Source organism: Solea solea, chromosome 19, assembly GCF_958295425.1.
Source record: "Solea solea chromosome 19, fSolSol10.1, whole genome shotgun sequence".
NCBI classification, from domain to species: domain Eukaryota; kingdom Metazoa; phylum Chordata; class Actinopteri; order Pleuronectiformes; family Soleidae; genus Solea; species Solea solea.
In genome coordinates, this window is record NC_081152.1 from 18,416,933 (window position 1) to 18,438,842 (window position 21,910).

The 21,910-nt window shown below is 42.8% G+C and overlaps 2 protein-coding genes and 1 long non-coding RNA gene across 4 annotated transcripts; 2 read left to right on the forward strand and 1 right to left on the reverse strand.

Moving 5' to 3' along the window:
- Positions 1-843: 843 nt before the first annotated feature.
- Positions 844-1,665, reverse strand: LOC131446271 (uncharacterized). Its single transcript, XR_009233905.1, has 2 exons — positions 1,316-1,665; positions 844-1,079 (listed from the first exon to the last, which is right to left on the reverse strand). It is a non-coding gene; the product is annotated as an uncharacterized LOC131446271 (long non-coding RNA).
- Positions 953-11,375, forward strand: man2a1 (mannosidase, alpha, class 2A, member 1). 2 transcript variants are annotated; one of them, XM_058617403.1, is made up of 23 exons: positions 953-1,099; positions 1,659-1,877; positions 1,964-2,108; positions 2,381-2,468; positions 2,572-2,655; positions 3,306-3,433; positions 3,528-3,701; positions 3,945-4,131; positions 6,367-6,544; positions 6,654-6,844; positions 6,945-7,142; positions 7,554-7,668; positions 7,744-7,811; positions 7,889-8,057; positions 8,139-8,366; positions 8,551-8,679; positions 8,809-8,923; positions 9,214-9,347; positions 9,428-9,569; positions 9,708-9,835; positions 9,968-10,162; positions 10,289-10,399; positions 10,513-11,375. In XM_058617403.1, exons 1-23 carry the CDS (start codon positions 953-955, stop codon positions 10,687-10,689), a joined length of 3,450 nt encoding a protein of 1,149 aa, XP_058473386.1. In that variant the 3' UTR covers positions 10,690-11,375. The 2 variants fall into 2 exon arrangements, with proteins under 2 accessions (XP_058473386.1, XP_058473387.1); XM_058617404.1 differs by having other exon boundaries at positions 9,223-9,347.
- Positions 11,376-11,438: 63 nt separating this feature from the next.
- ugcg (UDP-glucose ceramide glucosyltransferase) lies at positions 11,439-21,879 on the forward strand. The gene is made up of 10 exons (XM_058618111.1): positions 11,439-11,857; positions 16,240-16,384; positions 16,647-16,749; positions 16,845-16,946; positions 17,045-17,157; positions 18,112-18,290; positions 18,378-18,464; positions 19,292-19,399; positions 19,881-19,959; positions 20,636-21,879. The coding sequence occupies exons 1-10, from the start codon at positions 11,760-11,762 to the stop codon at positions 20,804-20,806; spliced, it is 1,185 nt and encodes a 394-aa protein (XP_058474094.1). The 5' UTR covers positions 11,439-11,759; the 3' UTR covers positions 20,807-21,879.
- The last annotated feature ends 31 nt before the right edge of the window (positions 21,880-21,910 follow it).

Below are 21,910 nucleotides of genomic sequence, written 5' to 3' on the forward strand. Positions count from 1 at the left end.
GTTAACCTTTGTAGAAGCAGTCACATGTAAGCTCCCACAGTGCTGTGCAAAATGTCTATAAGATTGCTTGTATTAGTATAATATAATGACTATATACAGTATAATTATTTATCACTTAATTGGATCATGATGCATTGGAACAGGTAAAAAAAATGGGACAAAAACATTTCCATGCTCGGATGTGTCTGTCACCTTGTGCTTTGTCACCTTTTCATTTATCAGAGACCTCTAACCTTAAAGCCCCATATCTAACCGGAAGCGACGTTTCCACAGTGCTGAGTCACCTGAACCAGACCGGAAGCAAAACAAAGCGCGGCGCGCATGTGCGGCATCGGCCACAGGTTGTGTCATCACCATGAGAGATAAGTAAGTAAAGTTACCTCTGATGAAAAGAAACCAACAAAAAACACTTCTCTCATAAATCATGGAAAACTGAGCACGTGTGTGTGACAACACATGACAGACGAACGACAGCACGAGACACAGCGGAGCGCGAGGCGGAGAAAGTAACATCTGTTTCGGTGCGTGCACAACGCGGAAGCCCAGGGGTGAAGGAGTTTTCTTTTTTTATTTAAAAAAAAAAAAAAAAATCGATATTTTATTGTAAAATTGAGTTCAATATTTTGAAGGAAACTTACTGAGACGCAGTCAAGTGTTAAATGATGTATTTAAAAACCTTGTACCTTAGTTAATGTAGTTTTTGATTTTCTGTATATTTTGTTCTTTTTCATATTTTCTATTTATACACTTCATATTGTGTGTTGTGGCCGAGGGAAACATCATTTTAGTTCTCCGTATGTACTGTAAATATAGCAGAATTGACAAAACACATTCATTGTGGCATTATAAATTTGAGCACTTGTTTATTCGAATTTTTTCATATTGTGAATCCTTTTTGTCATTTAATCACATGTGTTTTCTTGTATCTCAAGCTTGATAGTTCTTCGTCGTCATGGTAACGAAGAGGGGTCGGTTGTTGGGCGTGCTGGTGGGCATAATCTTCTGTATTGCCGTGATGACCCTGTACCATATGCTGGAGCTGATGCAGGGAGCGGAGCTTCAACGCAGTGTGGACACACCTGTTGCACACGTGAACGAAGTAAGTGACGGAACAAAGCGACACCTGTTTAACCACTTTGACAGGTGAGCGGAGCGGTCAAACAACACTTTTCACAAAGCAACTGTTTGCAGTGTTTGAGAAGCAAACATTTGAGTTGAAGCTGAATTTAAACAAAAATGAACCAAAAATCCAATACACAAATTGCAAATAAAATATCGATTTAATCTTTCAAAAAATATATAAAAAAAACCAAACCTTTTTGTTTGCAATGAACTCTTTTGCGTCTGCGCTCCCTCACTTGTTTTTTGTGCCTTGCGTCATTCTTTGGAAGCTGCCTGGTAAATGGCTCCCGAGTTCTGGAGTGACAGCTTAATGGACCGGAAGTAGTCACAGGTCTGGAGTCGCTGTCCATCTGGAACTCCCCCGTTATCCCCGTCCACATCTGACAAAAGAGTTGTTTAACAAACGTTAGATACTTACAACTGTCAGAGTTCCAGGTGGACAGTGACTCCAAGCCTGTGCTACTGCTCTGTTGTTTTAACTTGTAAACTCACTAACTAACTATAAGTATTTTAAGCCAATTAAATCCTCTTTGCAGGAGTTGTCCCACCTCCAGAAGAAGATTGACAGGTTGGAGCGTCTCCTTAGTAGCAACAACCGCGTGGTTGCTGAATTGCGGGACTCTCTGCTCCACCACAAAGCATCATTGGATATAAGACGGGGAGGGGCCAATATGGGCTCAGACTCCTCCCACAGCCGAGCTGGAGTGCTGCCTGGCTGTCAATCGGCCGGCGAAACGAAGAACAGCAGTGTCCAGGTCAGCTTACCTTACCATGCCAGCAGCATGTGTTTGTGTGTGTGGCTGATTTAGCGCCTGCTCAGTGTTGCCGTTGTCGTCCTCAGATGCTGGACGTTTACGACCTCCTGCCGTTTGATAACCCCGACGGTGGCGTCTGGAAACAGGGCTTCGAGATCAGCTACAGCGGGAACGAGTGGGACAAGCAGCCGCTGGAGATTTTTCTGGTTCCACATTCGCACAATGACCCCGGTGAGAAGCTGCGATACGTCAACAACTGTAACACAACTGTATAACACAACAGTAACAAGAAGAAAACAAAAGGACATGATCATTACAGCAGTAACAAAAAATGTCGACCATAAGCGTTAAGATAGAAGTAGTATCTCACTCTGTGTGTTTGTGTGTGTGTGTCATTGTATCTTGTGTTTGTGTGTCTTTGGTGGATTTTGTGTGTTACTGTGCGGGTGCATGCGTACATGCATGCATGCGTGTGTGTGTGTGTGTGTGTGTGTGTTTTGCAGGTTGGTTGAAGACGTTTGACCTTTACTATCAGGATCAGACTCGTCACATTCTTGACAACATGTTGATCAAACTGAGTGAGGACCACAGGTGATCAGTCGCTCATCAGTCCGCGAACATCCGCTGCTCGTCAGGGACAGCTTTCATTGGTGGAGGAATGACATGTGTGTGTGTGTTGTTTTCTCATCACCAGGAAGAGGATGATCTGGGCAGAGGTCAGCTATTTTTCGAAATGGTGGGCGGAGCTCGACGGGCAGCAGAGAGACATGGTCAAACGGTAACTTTTTTTAAATCGTGTCTTATGTTTGGTTGTTTTCCTGCTTTATCTCTGTTACAACCCAGTTTAAGTCCAGGGTTTCCGGTTGCATGCCAAATCCTGTAACTCCTAGACCGTTTGTGATATCTAGAAAATTCAAAACTAGCAATCTGTCCAGAGTGTGACCCCCGCCTTTCGCCCTATGTCAGCTGAGATTAACACAGCACTGCGCATGACCCTCATGTGAAGGATAGCGGGTGGATACCGGAAAGCAGAAAAATAAAGCTTTGCGCCCATATACTTGTCATTACGGTAGCACTCGGGACATCCGGGGAACGACCGTCCAATAACAGACGAGATTTACTAGCGCGTTGTACGTTTGTGACGTCAGCTTCTTAGTATGGTAATTCCAAAACAGTTGAAAACTGCCAGTTATGTTGGAACAATGACTTGGATCATTGAACATTTTTTTTACCAATTCTACATCCATAAAAACAAAATAAATCCAGGCAGCCTGAATATCATGATGTTTATAAGAAGTGACTTACAAAGTTGTTGGTGATCACTTTCAGGAAGCTTCTCCAGATCACCAGGACACACACACACGCACTGAACAAGTTGCACATAACAATCTCCTGAGACTTTAAATCACTTTTTGCGCTGTTTCGCAGCCTGGTGCAGAACGGGCAGCTGGAGCTGGTGACGGGTGGCTGGGTGATGGCGGACGAAGCGAATGCCCATTACTTTGCTCTGTTGGATCAGCTGATCGAGGGACACCAGTGGATCCAGAAACACTTGGGTTTGTTCGCAGTGCTCCGTCACTTCACAAAAAAAACTTGTTTCAAATGGAAAGTTAACGTTTTGACTTTAGCGCGTTGTATTCCTCTGAGCAGGTGTGAAGCCAAGCAGCGGCTGGGCGGTGGATCCCTTTGGCCACTCCCCCTCTATGACCTACCTGCTGAAAGGGGCGGGGCTGAAAAACATGGTCATCCAGCGTGTCCATTACGCGGTCAAGAAACACTTTGCCCGCCAACAGACGTTTGAGTTTCTATGGCGACAGAACTGGGGTGAGACCACATATTATTTAATGAACGTCAAAGCAAAAGTTAGGTAGATAGAGGTTAATTGAATACAAAAGAAAATATAAAAATATGTCTTACATGTCTTAACTAAAGCTATACTTGAACCCAAACCAACACTAACTTATTTGAATAATATTGTATGTGTGTTTTAATAGACATAGACAAGGATTTATGATCAAAAAACAGAATTTATTATACTCACCACCAATCACTTCCTGCTTCCTGCAGATGCCTCCTCCCACAGTGACATCACATGTCACATGATGCCCTTCTATAGCTACGACGTGCCGCACACGTGCGGTCCAAATCCGTCAGTCTGCTGTCAGTTCGACTTCCATCGCCTGCCGGGTGGGCGTGTCTTTTGTCCATGGAAGATACCGCCTCAGGCTATCACGGAGCAGAATGTCCAGGAACGGTAGGTAGGGGGTGGGGCTGACAGTAACTTTTTTTATACCAAGTATCACCTGAGAAAATAGGTCTCTCAGTTACATGTTAATATACTGGTATATACAGTGTCCAGACTTTTACTAAACTGCTCACTGCAGCTCAAAATGTGCCTTTTGTTTTGGTGTAATGAAAAAGTGAACCAAACACTTCCAGCCAAACTCCCGCCATACATGAGATCTGGCACTTTTCCACTGGGATTGGCAAACGCCGAGCCAATCCTCCTCAGATATTGTTAGATTACCCTCTCTCTCCCATTTTTCCTTAACATATCCTGTACTGTGTGGTTTTTTTTTAGACAGTAGACCCTTATAAATTCTAGAGATGACACCCTTATTCGATTTACTTTGGTAAGCATCAATAAAAATGATCGATATCGGGTCATTAATATCGGTGTCCTTTCTGATATGTTCAAAGCGGTTACGTACCTGGAGGAATCTAAAAAAATCTGATTCTTTCAAGGTTACAGTCTTCTTTCAATTTTTCAAAGTTTTTAAATTGTCTCTTTTCTGTAAGAGAGTAGTATGTCGTAATGTGTAATTTATTACTTAATTTATACTCGTCTTTTATCATCTTCCAGATTTTTAGCTGTGCTTTGATCCATGGGGTCTGTACCTTGTCTACAAATCTTCCCAGATGTTTGTGGTAGTATTGCTTGTATTGGGGGCCAATCAGAGTGCAATCAGAGAGTTGATATCTTTCCATCTGGCTCGAAAGGATGGGTTACACAAATTAATCAGGGGTTTAATCTGAGCTGCATAAAAATAATTCTTAAAATTAGGTAGTGCCATCCGCCCTTGCTCCTTTGGAAGATGTAAAGTTTTAAACCTAATCCTGGGTTTTTTACCCTGCCAAATAAATCTGGAAATAATCTTGTCCAGTTCAGAAAATTGTTTTGAGGAAATCTCTACAGGGAGTTCCTAGAATAAGAAGAGATATCGTGGAAGGATATTCATTCTTACAGAACCAATTCTGGGACTAAGAAAAGAAACTGAGTACCATCTATGCATGTCTTCTTTCGTTTTTGTTGAGAGGGGGCCATCATTTATCTCTGCCAGTGTTCGAATTCTTTTTGGCAGGTTTATTCCTAGATATTTTAATGAATTTTGATCCCATTTAATATGAAATTTGTGAGTTGGTAGTTGATAGTCAAAATTTGTGTCTTTTGTATATTTAATTTATATCCTGAATAAACTGGGGCGAAATCGGGCATCCCTGTCTCGAACCACGTTCTAGTATAATAGTATCTGAAAGGTATACGGTATTTGCTGGTCACCTTCTAATTGGGGTTGTGTATACAGGCATTTGTAGTATTTTCTGAATGTTCTTTGTATTTCTTCTTGTTTATACCGTATAGTTCCGGAATCTATATCCCTAATTTTGCATATAGTGTTGTCTGCTCGTTGCTTTTGCACTTTTCTCGCCAAGATTTTTTGTGAGTTTGTCTTGTGAATATCATCTTTTTTTCAACTTTTGTTCTAGTTTTTGTTCTTGTTTATGTTGTGTGTCAAGATCTTTCAGTTCTTAATTAAGGTCTGAATCCTGTTTTGGATTGAGACGGATATTAAAGTCTCCACCACATATGACGACCCCTGTGCCCTCTATCATCAAATCAAATATGTTTCTATAAAAAGCAAAGTTACTTCCCGGAGGAGCATAAACATTACAGATTGTTATAGTTATATCATTTATTTTGCCTGAAACTACTATGTATCTCCCTTCTTCGTCAGTTGTTTCGAGATCTGTTCAAATGGTATTTGTTGTGAACTCAAAGTTGCTACGGCTCTCCTGTGACCTGATTTATAAGATGAAAAGTATACCCTTGAAAACCCCATTCTTTTAAGTTATTTTTTCATCTTCCAGTGGGGTGGAAGTGTCTCTTGTAAGAGCACAATCTGCGCATTCTCCCTTCTCCTTTTCGTCAGTATCTGCCTCCTCTTAGCTGGATTTAAAATCCCATTCACATTAAAAGAAATCACTTTGAATGAATAGGGTTTGCCTATTCATTGTCTACTACTGTGGACTACATTGATTATCACCCAGCCAAAAATCTCTCCTGGCATCCCTGCAAGTACATATACTGAACCTATCTTTCCCAAGAAACACGAACAGAAACAATATAATAGTGTGAAACAGAACAAAAGTAGTAGCTTTTCGTTTCCTTTTCACGTCCTAGTGATGAAAACCTGTGTCTTTGTTCTCTCAGCGCTCTCCTCTTATTGGACCAGTACCGTCAGAAGTCTCGTCTCTTCCGTTCTCCGGTTCTTCTCGTTCCCCTCGGTGATGACTTCCGATTCGTAGAGTCGCGTGAGTGGGACGCTCAGTTCACTAACTACCAGAAACTCTTTGACTACTTTGACGAGCACCCGGAGCTCCACGTTAAGGTGAGAGAGCCTGATACGCCTTGAACTGTGGCCGCAGAGGAAACGTGTCGGCTGGGAAAGTGAAAGTGGTGTTTCATGTACGTGACGTTCTGGCTCATGGCTTTTTCAGGCTCGTTTCGGGACTCTGTCAGATTATTTCCAGGCTCTTCATCGGCATCTGAGCGTGGCAGAAACGACTCTGCCAACACTTGGCGGCGACTTCTTCACGTACGCCGACCGCGACGATCATTACTGGAGTGGTTTCTTCACCTCCAGACCGTTCTACAAACGCCTTGACAGGACGCTGGAGTCGGTGCTCAGGTGTTTGATCCCCGTTTCATGTATCATTAACACACATCAAAACAAAATTATTTTGTATTTTCTTCTTTAAAATATGATTTTTTTTTTTTCGCCTTCCCAGAGCGACAGAAATCCTTTTCAGCCTGACCTTGGCTGAAATGCGTCGTTTCCGTGGTGATGGTCGTCTCGTAGAGTCGTTCCCCGCTCATGAACACTTCCAGCGCCTGACTGCAGGGAGGCGGAGCCTGGCACTTTTCCAACACCATGACGCCATCACTGGCACGGCCCGCGACCCTGTGGTGGTCGACTATGGCACCAGGTGGCTACTTCCTTCACGCACATCATTCCATATTGTTGTGCATTAGTTGGTATGAATGTGGGAGAACTTGAATCAAAACAACAAATAGGAAGTGGCACCTGCTGTGTCGTTAGCGTTAGCATGTCTCTGTCTCATTTATTCCTCCATGCTCTCTGTTGAAGGACGGCGTCGTCATCTGCAACGGTCACAGGTACCACTTCATTTAGTGTGAGCAGTTAGCTGGTAGCGTTAGCATGCCATCATTCCATCCACGTAGCATTAATATCTAACATTAACTTCCCATTATTTCCATTTGTAGTGTAAACATTAGTTCTAATGGACGGAGTTTGTTTGAAAAATTTGAAAACCAATTGAAAAGTTTGATGACGAAAGGAAAAATAAAAGAATGTCTGACGTGACTTTGTTTTCCAGGTTGTTTCACGCCATCCTGAACCTGCGTCAGGTGCTGCAGAGCTCCGCCCACTGGCTGCTTCTATTGGACAAGAGCCTTTACCACCACGACCAATCAAAACCCTTCCTGCTAATGGTGACCTCTGACCCCGATGAATATACCCCGCGTCTGAGTATGAACTCTGTTGTTAATCGTGTAAAGTTTCTGCAGGATGACGTCGTCTCGGCTCAGGACGCTCTGCCTCAGAAGACGCCCCTTGCTCTCAGTGATGAGCCCAGGTAAGGGGGCAGGGCCTGAATGTGAGCGTGAACTGTGTCGACAAACAGGAAGTGAACGTCGAGCATTCGTGTTTCAGGTCGCTGATCGTCTTCAACCCAACGGAACAGCAGCAAACGACCGTCATCAGCATCACTGTTGATTCTGCTGATGCGAGCGTTGTCGATGCAGAAACAGGTCTACCAATGGCTGCGCAGATCTCTGCGGTGTGGGAGGAGCCAAGCCAAGCGTCCACCAAAGTGTTCCAGGTGGAGGAAGTTTCTCGATTTTGTTTGTTTGACCGACGCCATTTTTTTTGTTATGTGAGGTCATGTTTGTTTTCTCCTCAGCTCTCCTTTGTGGCTGAACTTCATCCTCTGGCACTCGTCGAGTATCATGTGATCAAAGTGTCCACTGGCTCTGCCCACAGGGCAGGGTACACCTTCTATCGTCATGGCAACCCGCCGACTGTCAATACAGAGCACTTCCAGGTGTTCCGCCCTGAGGACAACGTTCTCTTGTCAATTAGAAACAAGCACGTTCAGATATGGAGTTCCCAGGAGACTGGCCTGATGCAGGTGTGACTTTTCAAAATGAAATCATTTATTTCATTTATTCAATGTAGTATAATGTATTGTAATACATTGTATTTCAAATGTTTTAAAAAGACATTTGAACATGTTTATTATAATGGACATTTATTTATACATTTGTATTGAATTCCTTATGTGTTTGTTTGTGTGTTTTATTTTGAAAATCCAGAAGCTGCAATTGCAGTCTGGACTTGTCCGTGAGCTACGTGTTCAGTTTGCATGGTACGGAACCAGAACCAATAGGAACCAGGACAAGAGTGGAGCATACCTATTTCTGCCAGGAGAGGAGGGGGCCCAGGTGAGAGTCTCTCTCTCTCTCTCTCTCTCTCTCTCTCTCTCTCTCTCTCTCTCCCTCCCTCTCTCTCTCTCCCTCTCTCTAATTCTCTAATTCTCTAATTCTCTGTGTATGTCTCTCGCCCGCCTACAGCTCTACTCCTCCTCAGAGCCGCCGCTGATCCGGGTTTCCAGAGGTCCCGTCTTCTCTGACATCACTTCCCATTTCCGCCACTTCACACACACAGTGCGACTTTTCCACCTGGACGGTAATGTGTGTGTGTGTTCACTGTGACATCACTGTGTGGGTGTGGTCACATTTATTAGTTGGGAATGCTGAGTCGAGTTACTATTTTTATCATTATTATTATTATTATTATTATTATTGTTATATATATATTATTATTATATTAATAATAATATTATTATATTATTATTGTCCACAGTTTCTATCTCCTTTTTTTAGCAGATGTAAATGATTCTCACATATGTAAAGATAATTCCCAGAATTATTGCCAAAACTTTGACAATAAAATTCTTCTGTCTTCTTCTGCCCCAGGGCATGCAGGGAAAGCCTTGGAGATTTCCAACATGGTGGACATCAGGTCAGAGGCCAATCGGGAGCTCGTCATGAGGCTAGTCAGCAATGTCGCCAACGGCAACCGTTTCTATTCTGACCTCAACGGATTCCAGGTTTGTAGTATTTCAACAGTCTGTGTTTACTAGGTGTATTGATTATAGCTTGGTTTATTGATTTAACTGATTGGTTACAGATGCAGCAGCGGAGGACCCTAGCAAAGCTCCCCCTGCAAGCCAACTTTTACCCAATGAGCTCTGCGGCGTTCCTTCAGGACGCATCGTCTCGCCTGACGTTGCTCTCAGCGCAGAGTCAGGGTGTAGCTTCGCTCAGACCAGGTGAGCAGAGACTTTGTTTTCTATGATGACAGTGACCTCATTAAAGTCAGTGATTCCTGAGTGATGCCGGACCTTAGCCTTCCCACTTAAACTTTCCACTTCCTGCCTCCTGTCCACCCTGACCTCTGCCCTGTATAGGTGAGCTGGAGGTGGTGTTGGACCGCCGACTGCAGCAGGACGATAACCGTGGCCTCGGTCAGGGCGTCACCGACAACAAGCTTACGGCAAATCTCTACAACCTGCTGCTGGAAGACAGGAAAGGCGGGGTGAGTGGGTGGGGTCCTGGGTAATAACATGAAGGTGGATGGGTGCAGTCGCCACTTAGTATGACAGTGTCTTTCTTCACGATTTCTTCTTTTTACTTAATTTTTTTATCTTTTCTTGTTTCTTTTAAACAGGAAGTGGGTGGAGCCTCAGTTGAACACCTGTCACTGCTCGCCCACCTGACCTCACTCTCCCTGTGCCACCCTCCCATCACCATGTTTGCCCCCAGCCACCACCAGCTACCCAAGCTCCGCCCATTTCGGCCGCTCCACTCATCGCTGCCGTGTGACATTCACCTGCTGAATCTGAGGACGCTGGAGGACGCACAGGTGAGACTTGACACAGATGTTAGTTTGACTCTGCAAACACTGTAGTGACCTGAGGAGAGTTCCAGAATAATCAGTCCTGAAAAAACATTTATATATTATAAATATATAATATATTATATTATATAGGAAGCAGAAAGCCCATCACAGGAAGCCGCACTCCTCCTCCATAGGAAGGGCTTTGACTGTAACTCCGCCCCTGAACCAGCACCTGTATGCACATGGAGTGTCCACGAGGAGGTACACACACACACAACATTTACATATTTTTCAGATGCCCAGTGTTGTTTTAGGCGCCGGGGCTCTGTTTTGTTCCCATCATTGTTCAGATTTTGTCGTCTCTCCACCTCTAGGTGAACCTGCACGACCTCTTCTCTCCTCTTCACTTCCGTTCGATTCGCCGCTCCGGCCTCACTCTGCTGCCTGAGGACAAGGAGGAGGAGGTGGAGTCCGCCTGGCACCAGCAGCCACCACATGTGGCTCAGCTGAGGCCAATGGAAATCAGTGCTTACCGTGTGAGGCTGGACTGATAATACATGTTTCAGGATGTCACCATGACGATCCGTTAATTAGAGGTTACGTTAACTGAATGTTACTGCACAAAAAGGAAACAAAACCAAACATATCAATTCTTAATTCCAGAACATGTTTATAACTGCTGCTGATGTATGAATGATTCCTTTTAGCTCAGGTTTCGACTGTAACTGAAAAAAAGTATTTAGAAAACACTGAATTTTAATCTGTGGTCAGATGATGTTCCTATGGCAATATAGAGACCAATTAAGTTGTGTGCTCAGTATTTAATGGTGACTGTTGTTACTGCTGTTTTGTTTTATACATGACTGGAATTGTGGGTGAATGTGTCAAGGTGAGATTGATTTACTTGTGGTTATTGATTTTCTTTGAATGATTTTCTTTTGCTGATTTTTCTGACAATCTGTTTTGACACTGGACGTTAATGTGCTTGTTTTATTTTTGTAAAAAAAAATTTAATCACATATTCCATGTTTATTTTTTTTTTAAATGTGTCTACATTTTCTGAAATAGAGAAATATTAGGGAAAATACTGGGAAAAGTTAATATTCAGGTTACTTTTTTAAATTAATTTTTCGGTTAATATATGAAATATAAATGTGTTTTATGTCTATGAATCTTTGATGAATCTTCTTTTTGGAAGACTGATTTTACTGGAAAAATAAATTATTGTTGAATTATCCTTTGGTTTTCATAAACAAGAACTTTTATCTTGAAGGGAGCAGGAAGTGACTCCTCCAGTGTCATAACTTCACGTCCGCGGTTGGTCAGCTGACCGTCGGCCGGTCCGCTTACTGTCAAACACCTGGAGCTCGAACCGTGGTCTGGACACCGGATTCTCCGGGACCAGCCGCGTCACTGTGTATGCGGTACCGAAGCCGCTAACCCGGTTCGGTTCCTAAAGTGCCCCGCTGACGGTTGGAGGTCGGATCGCTGGCCTAAAAACCAAGGCAAGCTCGTCGCACTCGTGAGCTGGATCCACTCATTCCGCCCCCTAGGTTGGTTCCGTTCCAAGGCCGGTGAGCCTGTGTGACTCTACGCCGGCCACCGCTTCACGCTCCCCGCCATGGCCCTGCTGGACCTCGCCATGCAGGGACTGGCCGTGTTCGGCTTCATCCTGTTCTTCGTGCTGTGGCTCATGCATTTGATGTCCATCATTTACGTGTAAGTGAACAATCGGCTAGGCTAGCTGCTAGGCTAACAGCTAGCAGTGTGACGCTTCTGTTGAGTCCTTTCTCTCTGTGATTTTTACACCCGTTTGTCACTTTTGGTCACGGAACTTTCGAGCCACAGCAGTGGCGTTGATCGGCGGGTTCCGGGTGCGTGACAGGCGGCGAAACGTCCGTGTCTGAGCGTTTAATTGCTGGGCGTTTTCCTGGTCAACCGTTAGCCGCGTCGCTCTGACTGTACACCACCTCGATGGGGGTCCATGTTGCTTGTGGAACATTAATTTAACCATATAATTAAATGTTTTGGAACAATGCTTATGTATTTAACGTCTTTTATGTTTTAGCCTGGTCTGTTCCGCCATGATTCGTTGGAGTTACCTCAAAAGATTTCCTGTTTCCTTTTGTAATGTTGAAATCAGTTTTAAAATTTGACGATTTAACGGAATCGTGGTCTTCACGTTGCAAAACGCGTTATGGCAGATAATATAAAATGACTTTTCGAGGTAATATGACTTGCTCTGTAATTCGGCTTTAATCTGATTCACTTAAAATTATGTAATCATCCTTATGAGACTATTTTGTTAGTTTCCGGGACGGTTCGCAACACATTTATATTGTGTGTCACTCCAGATCAAAGTGTTGTCTGTTGACTGACACATTTGCTCATATTAAAATCACCAGGCGGAAAAGCTGGCGTGTGTGACTATACAACAAGGAATTTTAAAACCTCAGGTTTTGTAACGGAGTTGGTTGCAGTGGAGCAATGGCGCAATCTGGGGTTTTCACGGGTAAATCAGTTTCACCGAAACGAGATCCAAGGCTCAGTCAAAGGTTATGAGAAGTTCAGAGTTTGAGATGTTCAATAAGACAGAATTAGAGCTTTTCATTATAGACACAAGCTGGACATTTATCCCATGACTTGAAGTCACTCACTCTGCTATACAATTGCTATTCATCGTCAAGGCTTTAAAAGTCCAGTGTTTAACCTTTTATGATTTATTGGCAGTATACTTGTAGAGGTATATAACTGTTAACCTCTGACCAATTGTCACTTGTTTGATTATTATTTTCCAACCTTTTTATATGCACTTTGGCAAAGGCCATAGAATGCACTGAAATGCAGCCAGCACATGTGTTTTCAGGGTTTAAAACCAAACCTTTACCAGCAAGCTCTCTGCCTGCTTTAAGGAAGAAGGAAGTGGGAGACGCTAAGAGACAAAAAATTGTCCGTGTTTACATACTTGGTCTTGGAGCTGCCTTTAAACATGCTGACGTACATCCCCTCATCAATGATATCGACCACACTTGTATTTATTTACTTGTATCTATTCAATTTTAGGCTCATTTCTAAACTCCCTTTTTCTCTCAAAGAATGTGGTTTACGACCCAACTGCAACTGTCAAGTCTGGACCTAAATTTCTCTTTAAAAGGTTTTCATTACCTGCTTTAAACTGTTGATTGTTGTAACTCCGTGGTCCTGGTGCCCTTTGACCCAACTGCTGCTGCCTTTAATGGTAGATCATAACAATCTTTTTGTCACCTTGAGTTTTGTGTGGGGGCGTCAGGTGCACCGCCCGCCCTCACATGGTTCAGTCTTCTTCAGCTGCTTCCCACTAACCTGCGGAGGTACCTCAGGGCTCCACCTTGGGCCTTATGAATTTCTCTCGATACATGCTTGTTTTGCAGATGAATTGATTTGTATGCCCTTGCCATGAAACAACCCAGTCTCTGCTGGACTTGGTCTTCAAAAGTGTGCACACATGGATGGAGATAAACTCCTCAATCTTAATCATTCATTTGAGCAGCGCCACCATGAGGAAACATGACGTAGCGACGTGAAGCTGCCACTGTCAAACTGCAGAAAACAAAACATTAATGTGAAAAGTTAAAAGTGCAGGATTTCTCTATTCATTCACAACATAGAGAACAAAGTGCATTAAAAACAATATATCACTATATAGTCCCTGCCAGTTTTTCTCTCTGGGTGTCACTACTTCGTCTCCTCACGGTGGCGCTGCTCAAAAGAGTAGCTGTTAACAGCTGGATAATGGTGGCGAAAGCTACGTTATGTTGTGAAGAAATAGAGAAATCCTGCACTTTTTTTTTCTTCAGTTAAACAGATATTGTGATGTATTGCTATGTGGTTGTCTGGCGATATGCCTTTAAACAACAACAAAATGCTGCACACATATCACTCCTTTACTGGCTTTGTAACACTGGCTCTCTGTGTATTTTAAAATTATATTTATTATTTGTTTTTCTAAGTCTGTATTCCACCTTATCTTAAAAAGAAAAAAAACCTTTTTAAACCTCACACTCTCACCAGAGGTTTGCGGTCAGCTGACTTCTCTTTGACATACCAAGATCAAGAGGCGATGGAGCCTTTTCTGTAGCGGCTCTTAAGCTCAGACCCATGACCAATTTAAAAAAAAACAAAAAAAAAAACTCCATAAGACCTCACAGACTTTCACCTCTGGTTGAGCACAATATCTTGGGTTTTATTGTGCATTGTAAAACAATACTTATTTTATAGTTTTATCTCTTAAAATGTTTAATTGTTTATCTTGGCGCTGATTTAATTCTCAGGTTTTATTGCTTTGTATTTCTTTGTATTGCTGTTTGTGCAGCATTTTGGTCATCTGATGATGTTATTTAATGTGTGACAGAAATTAACTTGGCAGTTTATTGACTGCGGAGACTTTCCAGGACTGCGCACTGTCAACAATTCTTCTGTGAGAGGCTGAAAATGAGTGAACGTCCACTTTCCGACAGACGTGTGTCTGTGTGTGTGTGATTAACCTTTTTGACCTTTTTTGAAAAGGAAACAAATTCCGGTGCGATGTTGAAACACAGGTGCATGCTGGGAGCCGATGAGCTGAGCGGCTCACAATGACCTGTAGTGAACTTGCTGATTTAGTTTGACCTTTGACCGTGGCGGTATTGGTAGCAAAAACTGCACACTGGTGCTTTGCAGCTTTAATGCGTAAACTTTATTAGTGAAGTTACACCTTTACCTTCCAAGTGTGTTGAAGAACCTTTTAGAGCTGCAACTAATGATTATTTTCACGATTTATTAAACTGTCGCTTATTTTCTCGAATTAATCGAGTAATCATTTGTTGTAAAATGATTGAGTTTAAATGATTTCATTGTTCTATGGAGCAAAGAAACTGGGAAATATTAACATTTAAGAAGCTGAAAAAGCATCATTTAAGTATTAAGAAAAACTCTATAAATCTAATAATCTTCTCACAAGAGTTGACATTTAATTTAGTAATTAATCAAATAATCATTGCAGCTCTATCGCTATCCAAAAGTAGAGACGTCTTCTCTTCTGTGTTGAAATCCAGGAATTGACCCTCTGAAATATGGGCGGTGCTCACTGTAACTCCAGTTTGGCCTAATGACAGTCATCAGACTGCTCCTAAACTGCCCCTGAGAGGCAACCACAGTTGTTGAAGAGCTCCATTTTCTTTAAGAGTGCTGAAAGTCACATGGGGGGTCACGTGACACGCCTATAGGTATACACGGCTGTGAAGAGATGAAAGAACAGCACTGTTGGTGCTCGGCGAGGTGGTGTCACTGACCTCCTCCTCCTCCTCCTGTTATTGTTGTTGGGAGATGGTTTCTCTCAACATGGCTTCCTTTGCTTCTCTTTTCTGTCTTCTTTGTCCAAAATGTAAAAACATTTGTATTCTCAAAAGACTCAAGTTTCCCCTTTCCTGCTGATTTACACAGACGGCTGGAATCTTTCTTTGGGAATTAATGAGAATTAACTGTAGATTTAGGATCATTTAAAGAAACTGTGTCATATACAGATGTTGGCATTTTGTTTTGTCATAAGCAGATGTGCATGCAAAATGATACAATAACATAAAAGACTCAGATTTGTGAGTAGTGTGCACTGTATTTGCATCAAATCTGATTCTTTTAGCCAAGATTATGCTATGGTATGTTATTTACCAGCTAGATTTAAGTTCTAGGTTTAAGGTTTAAGTTCTAAGATTTAACTGTCAATGTTTTCATTATTCCTATGGAAAGTTTCCCTAGTCCTGACCTGAGGAGTTGTCTCTCCTCTGTGTCTTCAGAAAAACTACATTCTTTCAATTAATTTTCGCTAACAATTCGTATTATCATGATTGTGCACTTATTTTCTCTATGGACTTTGGTGCGGGGGAGTGAGTTTGTGTTCACAAAGCGACACAACCTTCACCTTTCTGATAGAAAAGAAGTGAAACGTAACAAAAGAAGCCGCCCAGAACAGAACACACGCTGGAGTCGACGCTGGCTGCGTATCAGTGCTTCATACGGCCACGCTTACAGGGTGAATTATGACCACTCTTCTGACATCAGATTGTTTGTTGACCTTTGTCCTTCAGGCGCCTTCATCTGCACAGGAAGAGGTCAGAGGTCAAGCAGTCTTTTGCACAGATGGCAGGTGTTTCTCTGCTGAAGCCACTAAAGGGTGTCGACCCAAACCTGATCTCCAACCTGGAGACATTCTTTACACTGGATTACCCAAAGGTGAGTCCGAGCTCCGCCCACCGTGCCACAACATGCCTTTAACGCATATGCAAATGAGGAAAAATGTTCATACAACAAGTGAGTGACTTGAAAACACTGTCCAGCTTGCCAACATACAGCCCTAGTGATTTATTTAGAAGCACAAGACGTCCGTGGGTCCTGTTCGTCCATATTTGTTCACACTATGAAAACTGAAGGACAGGTGGTGAATTTGTGGGTGGGGCTTTGCAGCGGCCGAGTCATGTTGGCGTCTGTGTTTCAGTACGAGATCCTGCTGTGCGTCCAGGATCACGACGACCTGGCGGTCGACGTCTGTAAGAAGCTGCTGGGGAAATATCCTAACGTGGACGCTCGTCTTTTCATCGGTGAGAAACTTTGCAAGTTCTGTGTTTGCGTGCGTGTTTGTGTGTTTATGCGTTAAATATCTTGACGTTCACGTTTGCCACTCTCTGGTTCTCAGGGGGTAAGAAAGTCGGCATCAACCCCAAAATCAACAACCTGATGCCGGGCTATGAAGGCGCCAAGTATGGACTGGTGTGGATCTGTGACAGTGGCATCAGAGGTTAGCGCCACCGCTGCTAATTCACTGCAAGCTTCAGTGTTTTTTTTTGTTGTTTTTTTTCTAAATGCTAACTGTTCAAGTGTGTGTGTGTGTGGCAGTGAAACCCGACACCCTGACAGACATGACCAATCAAATGACAGAGAAGGTGGGGTTGGTCCACGGGTTGCCATATGTTGCCGACCGCCAAGGCTTCGCCGCCACACTGGAGCAGGTGAGGCTAACGTGTTTTCACGCCATAAAGAGTCATGTGATGAACCCTGTAAAGAAACTTGTTTAACTGTTTGAGGCTTTATGTCTGCACACTATGATTCTCACACATTTGTCCTTCCTGTATCACTGCCTGGGACCAGGCCACAGATTCAGCAACAGCCAGATTTGATAATGTGAAGATTCCCGCGGCCAATGGTCCCTTCAGACCTTCATTATCTTTATTATCCTGGTCACAATTATCATTTTTAAATGGCTATGTAACCAAATCTAAGCCACGCAGGAGTGAACAAATGGAAAAAAACAACTCTGCCTTCCTTTCACATCTGGAGTCAGATAACAACATAATGGGAGGTGAATGCATGAATCCGCCTGTCAGGGCTGGGCTGTGAACCTGGGACTCTGGTTTCAAAGTGCAACTCCTCACCAGCTGAGCTAACATGGATGACAACGTGACTCAGGCTGGTTTTCTGTCGCACTCCGTCCCTGGTCATAAATAATATACATTATAAAACCATACAAAGTCTGGCCGTACAAAAAAGTGTCTCAGTTCATTAAAACGACTGACGACGATATAACAATGACGAGGGAAATCGAACAGTCATCCTGCTCCGTTACACCTATGTAACTTTTGGGAATTAAATGTCTATAGAACTGTAGATGTTTAGTGTGAAAGCAGCAGAGATTAATGTCCATACCACACGTTTATTGTGTTTGTGTTATTGTTTTATTCATGAAGATTAGCTGAAGCTGGACGGCGTACATACTTTTAATTTACCATTTCAGATTATGTTGGATGTATCGTCCCTGTTAAATAAAATCAGTGCTATCAATGTTGTCACCTGATGGTTTATTTTGGCGGGGGCGTTCGTTCTGACAAGTACTCACTTCCTACTGTAGTCGCGTGTTTTACATTTTTTGCGTCACTGTCGCTAACAGACGCTAACTGTGTGCGCAGGTGTATTTCGGCACGTCGCACCCTCGCTCGTACATCTCCGCCAACGTGACGGGGATCAAGTGTGTGACGGGGATGTCGTGTCTGATGAGGAAGGACGTGTTGGATCAGGCCGGTGGTTTGGTCTCCTTCGCTCAGTACATCGCTGAAGATTACTTCATGGCTAAGGCCATCGCCGACAGGTTAGCACCTTAGCGCCTGGCATGATTCTATTTTTTCCTGTCTGAAGTCGGTCGGATCTTAAGCTTCGTTACTTTTTGTTTCCTCAGAGGCTGGAAGTTCTCCATGGCAACACAGGTGGCGCTGCAGAATTCCGGGTCGTACTCCATTGGCCAGTTTCAGTCCCGCATGATCAGGTGAGTGCAGAGCTCTGCGTTCTGATTGGCTGTTAGGTATTTAGATATTGGTCTGACAGTATTATGAGACATTTAAGCAGCTAGATCGTTGATTGTCAGTATTTAGTTACATTTAGGGCTTGAGCACGAAAGCCAGGGACTGTTATAGCCATTGTGTTATAAGTCCATTGGGACCATGGCCTCAACGCGACAGGAAGTCGGCCATTTTGAATTTGGCGTCCATCTTGGTGTGTTTATCGTACCAACATAAAACTGCTGCAATTTGTTTTGCATATTTTATTTCTTTCAAAAAAATATTATTTATTATGATTGGTTTTTTTTATCAGAATGTGATGTGTCTGAACGTCTCAGTCGCTCAGACAGGATTTTAAAGTGACCACAACAACAATGATGTAGACCTGGAGAGACGGATGTTAATTTGGCGTCACGTTAAATGACAGCAACATCTAAACATCATCGTCTGTTGAGAAGAATGCTGAAATCAATCCATTTATCAGGCCATAGCACGTGGGATAGGGTTAGGGTTAGGGTTAGGGTTAGGGTTCAATGCCTCAAAACCAAGTACAAAGAAATCAGGGATAAGAACAATACTGTTATGTTTAGACTGCTTGTTTTTCCAGGGGCGTGGCCTATAGTTATAGAAATCCATGTGGAAGACTAGACAATGTCAATATGTACACACGCAGATGATCACTTGCAATATACTGTATATACATGTGGACAGTTGGTTGGGAATTTCAGATTCTGATCAGATATGCTTACAATATTGCAATAGTGGTTTTTTGATTCAGTTTACTTTGACTTTGATGTTGTGTTTGTGTTTCCAGATGGACAAAGTTGAGGATAAACATGCTTCCCGGCACCGTGCTGGAGCCCGTCTCTGAGTGCTTCCTGGCGAGCCTCATCATTGGCTGGGCTGCTCATTACGTGTTCAGGTAAACCGCCACCAAATCATTCACCTGCACTCAACCAACGGTTAGTGTTGGTCTCGGCAAAAGGACACACACACACACAGTAGTTTTACAGGTGTTCCTGAACGCCTCAGATACTGCAGCAGTGACGTCTCACACCTCACCTGACATGGGCGGGGTTTTTTGTTTTGTGGGTGAATCATAGTCCACTATGGGTGGGGTTTATCTCATTGATAACTACAAGATGAGAGAACTTTTTAATAACAATAATAATCGGTTTGGGTGTTGTGTTTTTTTGAACACAACACCCAACAATATTATTATTATTCACAATAAATGTGAATAAGTTCTGGCTTCTTTGCTTCATATAACAAATAAATCATTAAAAACGGTGATTTATTCCAAGTTATTTATCCAAACCAGCAACATTTGATTAGTGATATTCAGATACATGATGATGATGTTTTGTGTGTGTGTGTGTGTGTGTGTGTGTGTGTGTGTGTAGGTGGGACATGATGGTCTTCTTCATGTGTCACTGTCTCGCCTGGTTTCTGTCAGACTACGTTCAGCTCACTGGAGTTCAGGTACTGCCTGTTGTTTTTGTTTCAGAATATTAATGAAGCTGAAGTTTAACAAGGTTCCCACAGGTCCTTGTAATAAATGGAAAGTTCTTGTAACCAAGACGCGAAGTTGATATTCAGATAAATGTCCTTATTTGTTTACGTTTACCTACTGTTTCATGCCCTGCGTTGCTTGATGGTGTAGACTAGGCAGGACAACAGGACAACACACACCAGAGTTGTATTTACTAGCGGTGTTGTGGACACTGTCCACCGTCTCTCTCTATCTCTCTGTCTGTCGTTGACATGAGGTTCTGTTGCAGAACGATTGAGTAAAGTTAAGCAAAGAGAAAGCAAATGACGACATGATGCCTGGGAAATGAAAATTCACACCAAAGAAAATTACAAAGACTGACCAAGATCCCAAAAAGAACAATCACTTGTCCAGACGCAGAATAAAAGTGGACACCATGGGCAAAGCGGCTCTTACAAGTTGCCCTCCCATCTTAAGCTGTGTCAGCACATTTGGGCCTCGAATTTTGAGGAAATTGGTCCTGGAAAGTCCTTGAATTTGATGTCAACCATCAAATTGGTTGACATCAAATCAAACCAAAGCAATAAAAAGGATTATATGTAAAATAATTGTGTTTTAAAAAAAAAAAAAAAGGAGAAAAAAATCATGGATGACATCATCTTTTAGGGCGGGCCTCTGTGCTTCTCAAAGTTGGACTTTGCCGTGGCGTGGTTCATCAGGGAGTCGATGGCAGTGCAGATCTTCCTGTCAGCTCTGTGGGACCCGACCATCAGCTGGAGAACCGGGCGGTACCGGCTCCGCTGCGGCGGCACCGCGGAGGAGATCCTCGATGTGTAGTTGCCTTGGCAACAGGCTGTGTACCGTCATCGTCATCCTCCGCATCCTCTAAGGGGAAGAGACTGATGTGTATTTTTGTTTTTTTATGAAAACAAGTGTGTGTGTGTGTGTGTGTTAGCGTGTGCGTGCGTGTGTGTTTTTAACTATTTATGTTCCTTTTGGTGCTAAAATGAAATGATGCCAGAACAAGCCAATGAGAGCGCAGGAAGGTTAAAAAAAAAAAGATGAGGAAAAAAAAGACATGTCGCACTGAATTGTCCGATCTAAGATTGGACAACAAAAAGAAGGAAAAAAAAATCAGCCAATGAAGAGAGAGGATGTGGAACTCTTCATTGGCTCAATTTTTAATTGTAAAAAACATAAAAAATGAAGGAAAAAAAAAAAGTTCACGACTGAACCAGATTCAGTGTTGAAAAACAGTTAATTTTGAAATTCAAATGAATTTTCTTTTTCTCACAATAAAATGTACATTCAGTCGTGCTTGAAATTCCACCATGCATTTCTCCGTTGTTTTCACCACTAAATAAATCAATTAATAAAAAAGTAAAGTGCAAATAATTTTGCATATTATGAGTTTTAGTCTCTTGACCGTCGTCGCCGTTGCCGGTTGCAGGCTGGTGCTTTCTCGGCTCGTTAGCGGGCGGCAACGTATCTGATTACCAGGAGCACGGCACGACTCTAGCTTTTAAAAAATAAAACAAATGTGAACGTCCTCAGCCAATGAGGAGCGAGCGTGGACTCTGACGTCGTCCTGTTAAGTGAAGGAAACGGTTTCCTGGTAAATTAACGCCATAAAGAGTTTTTTTGTGAATAAAAATGAAAAGGAAAGAAAGAAAAAAAAAACGCCAATGAGAAAATTTCATGGTCGCCTCATTTCAGTCCAACACTGTGCTGTCTTTACTGTTAACCATTAGCTTAGCATCTGGCGGTTTGGTTGATGACATCACGCGTGTGTGTCGGACGAACCTATGATGCGGTCTTTATTTGTGTTTTTTTTATTATTTTTATTTTATCACAACTGATGGTTGTGGATCGTGTCAACACAGGAACAAATAAAAGTTTTATTATTTCAACGATTATGTGCTCGTTGTTTTCCTGCTTCGC

Bases quoted from the DNA above. Each gene is read 5' to 3' on its own strand.
- man2a1 (XM_058617403.1), top strand. From the start codon at position 953: ATGGTAACGAAGAGGGGTCGGTTGTTGGGCGTGCTGGTGGGCATAATC. The intron at 1,878-1,963 runs GTCAGCTTACCT...TGTCGTCCTCAG, and splicing joins CGAAGAACAGCAGTGTCCAG to ATGCTGGACGTTTACGACCT. The intron at 3,702-3,944 runs GTGAGACCACAT...TGCTTCCTGCAG, and splicing joins TCTATGGCGACAGAACTGGG to ATGCCTCCTCCCACAGTGAC.
- ugcg (XM_058618111.1), top strand. From the start codon at position 11,760: ATGGCCCTGCTGGACCTCGCCATGCAGGGACTGGCCGTGTTCGGCTTC. The intron at 16,947-17,044 runs GTTAGCGCCACC...TGTGTGTGGCAG, and splicing joins CTGTGACAGTGGCATCAGAG to TGAAACCCGACACCCTGACA. The intron at 17,158-18,111 runs GTGAGGCTAACG...CTGTGTGCGCAG, and splicing joins TCGCCGCCACACTGGAGCAG to GTGTATTTCGGCACGTCGCA.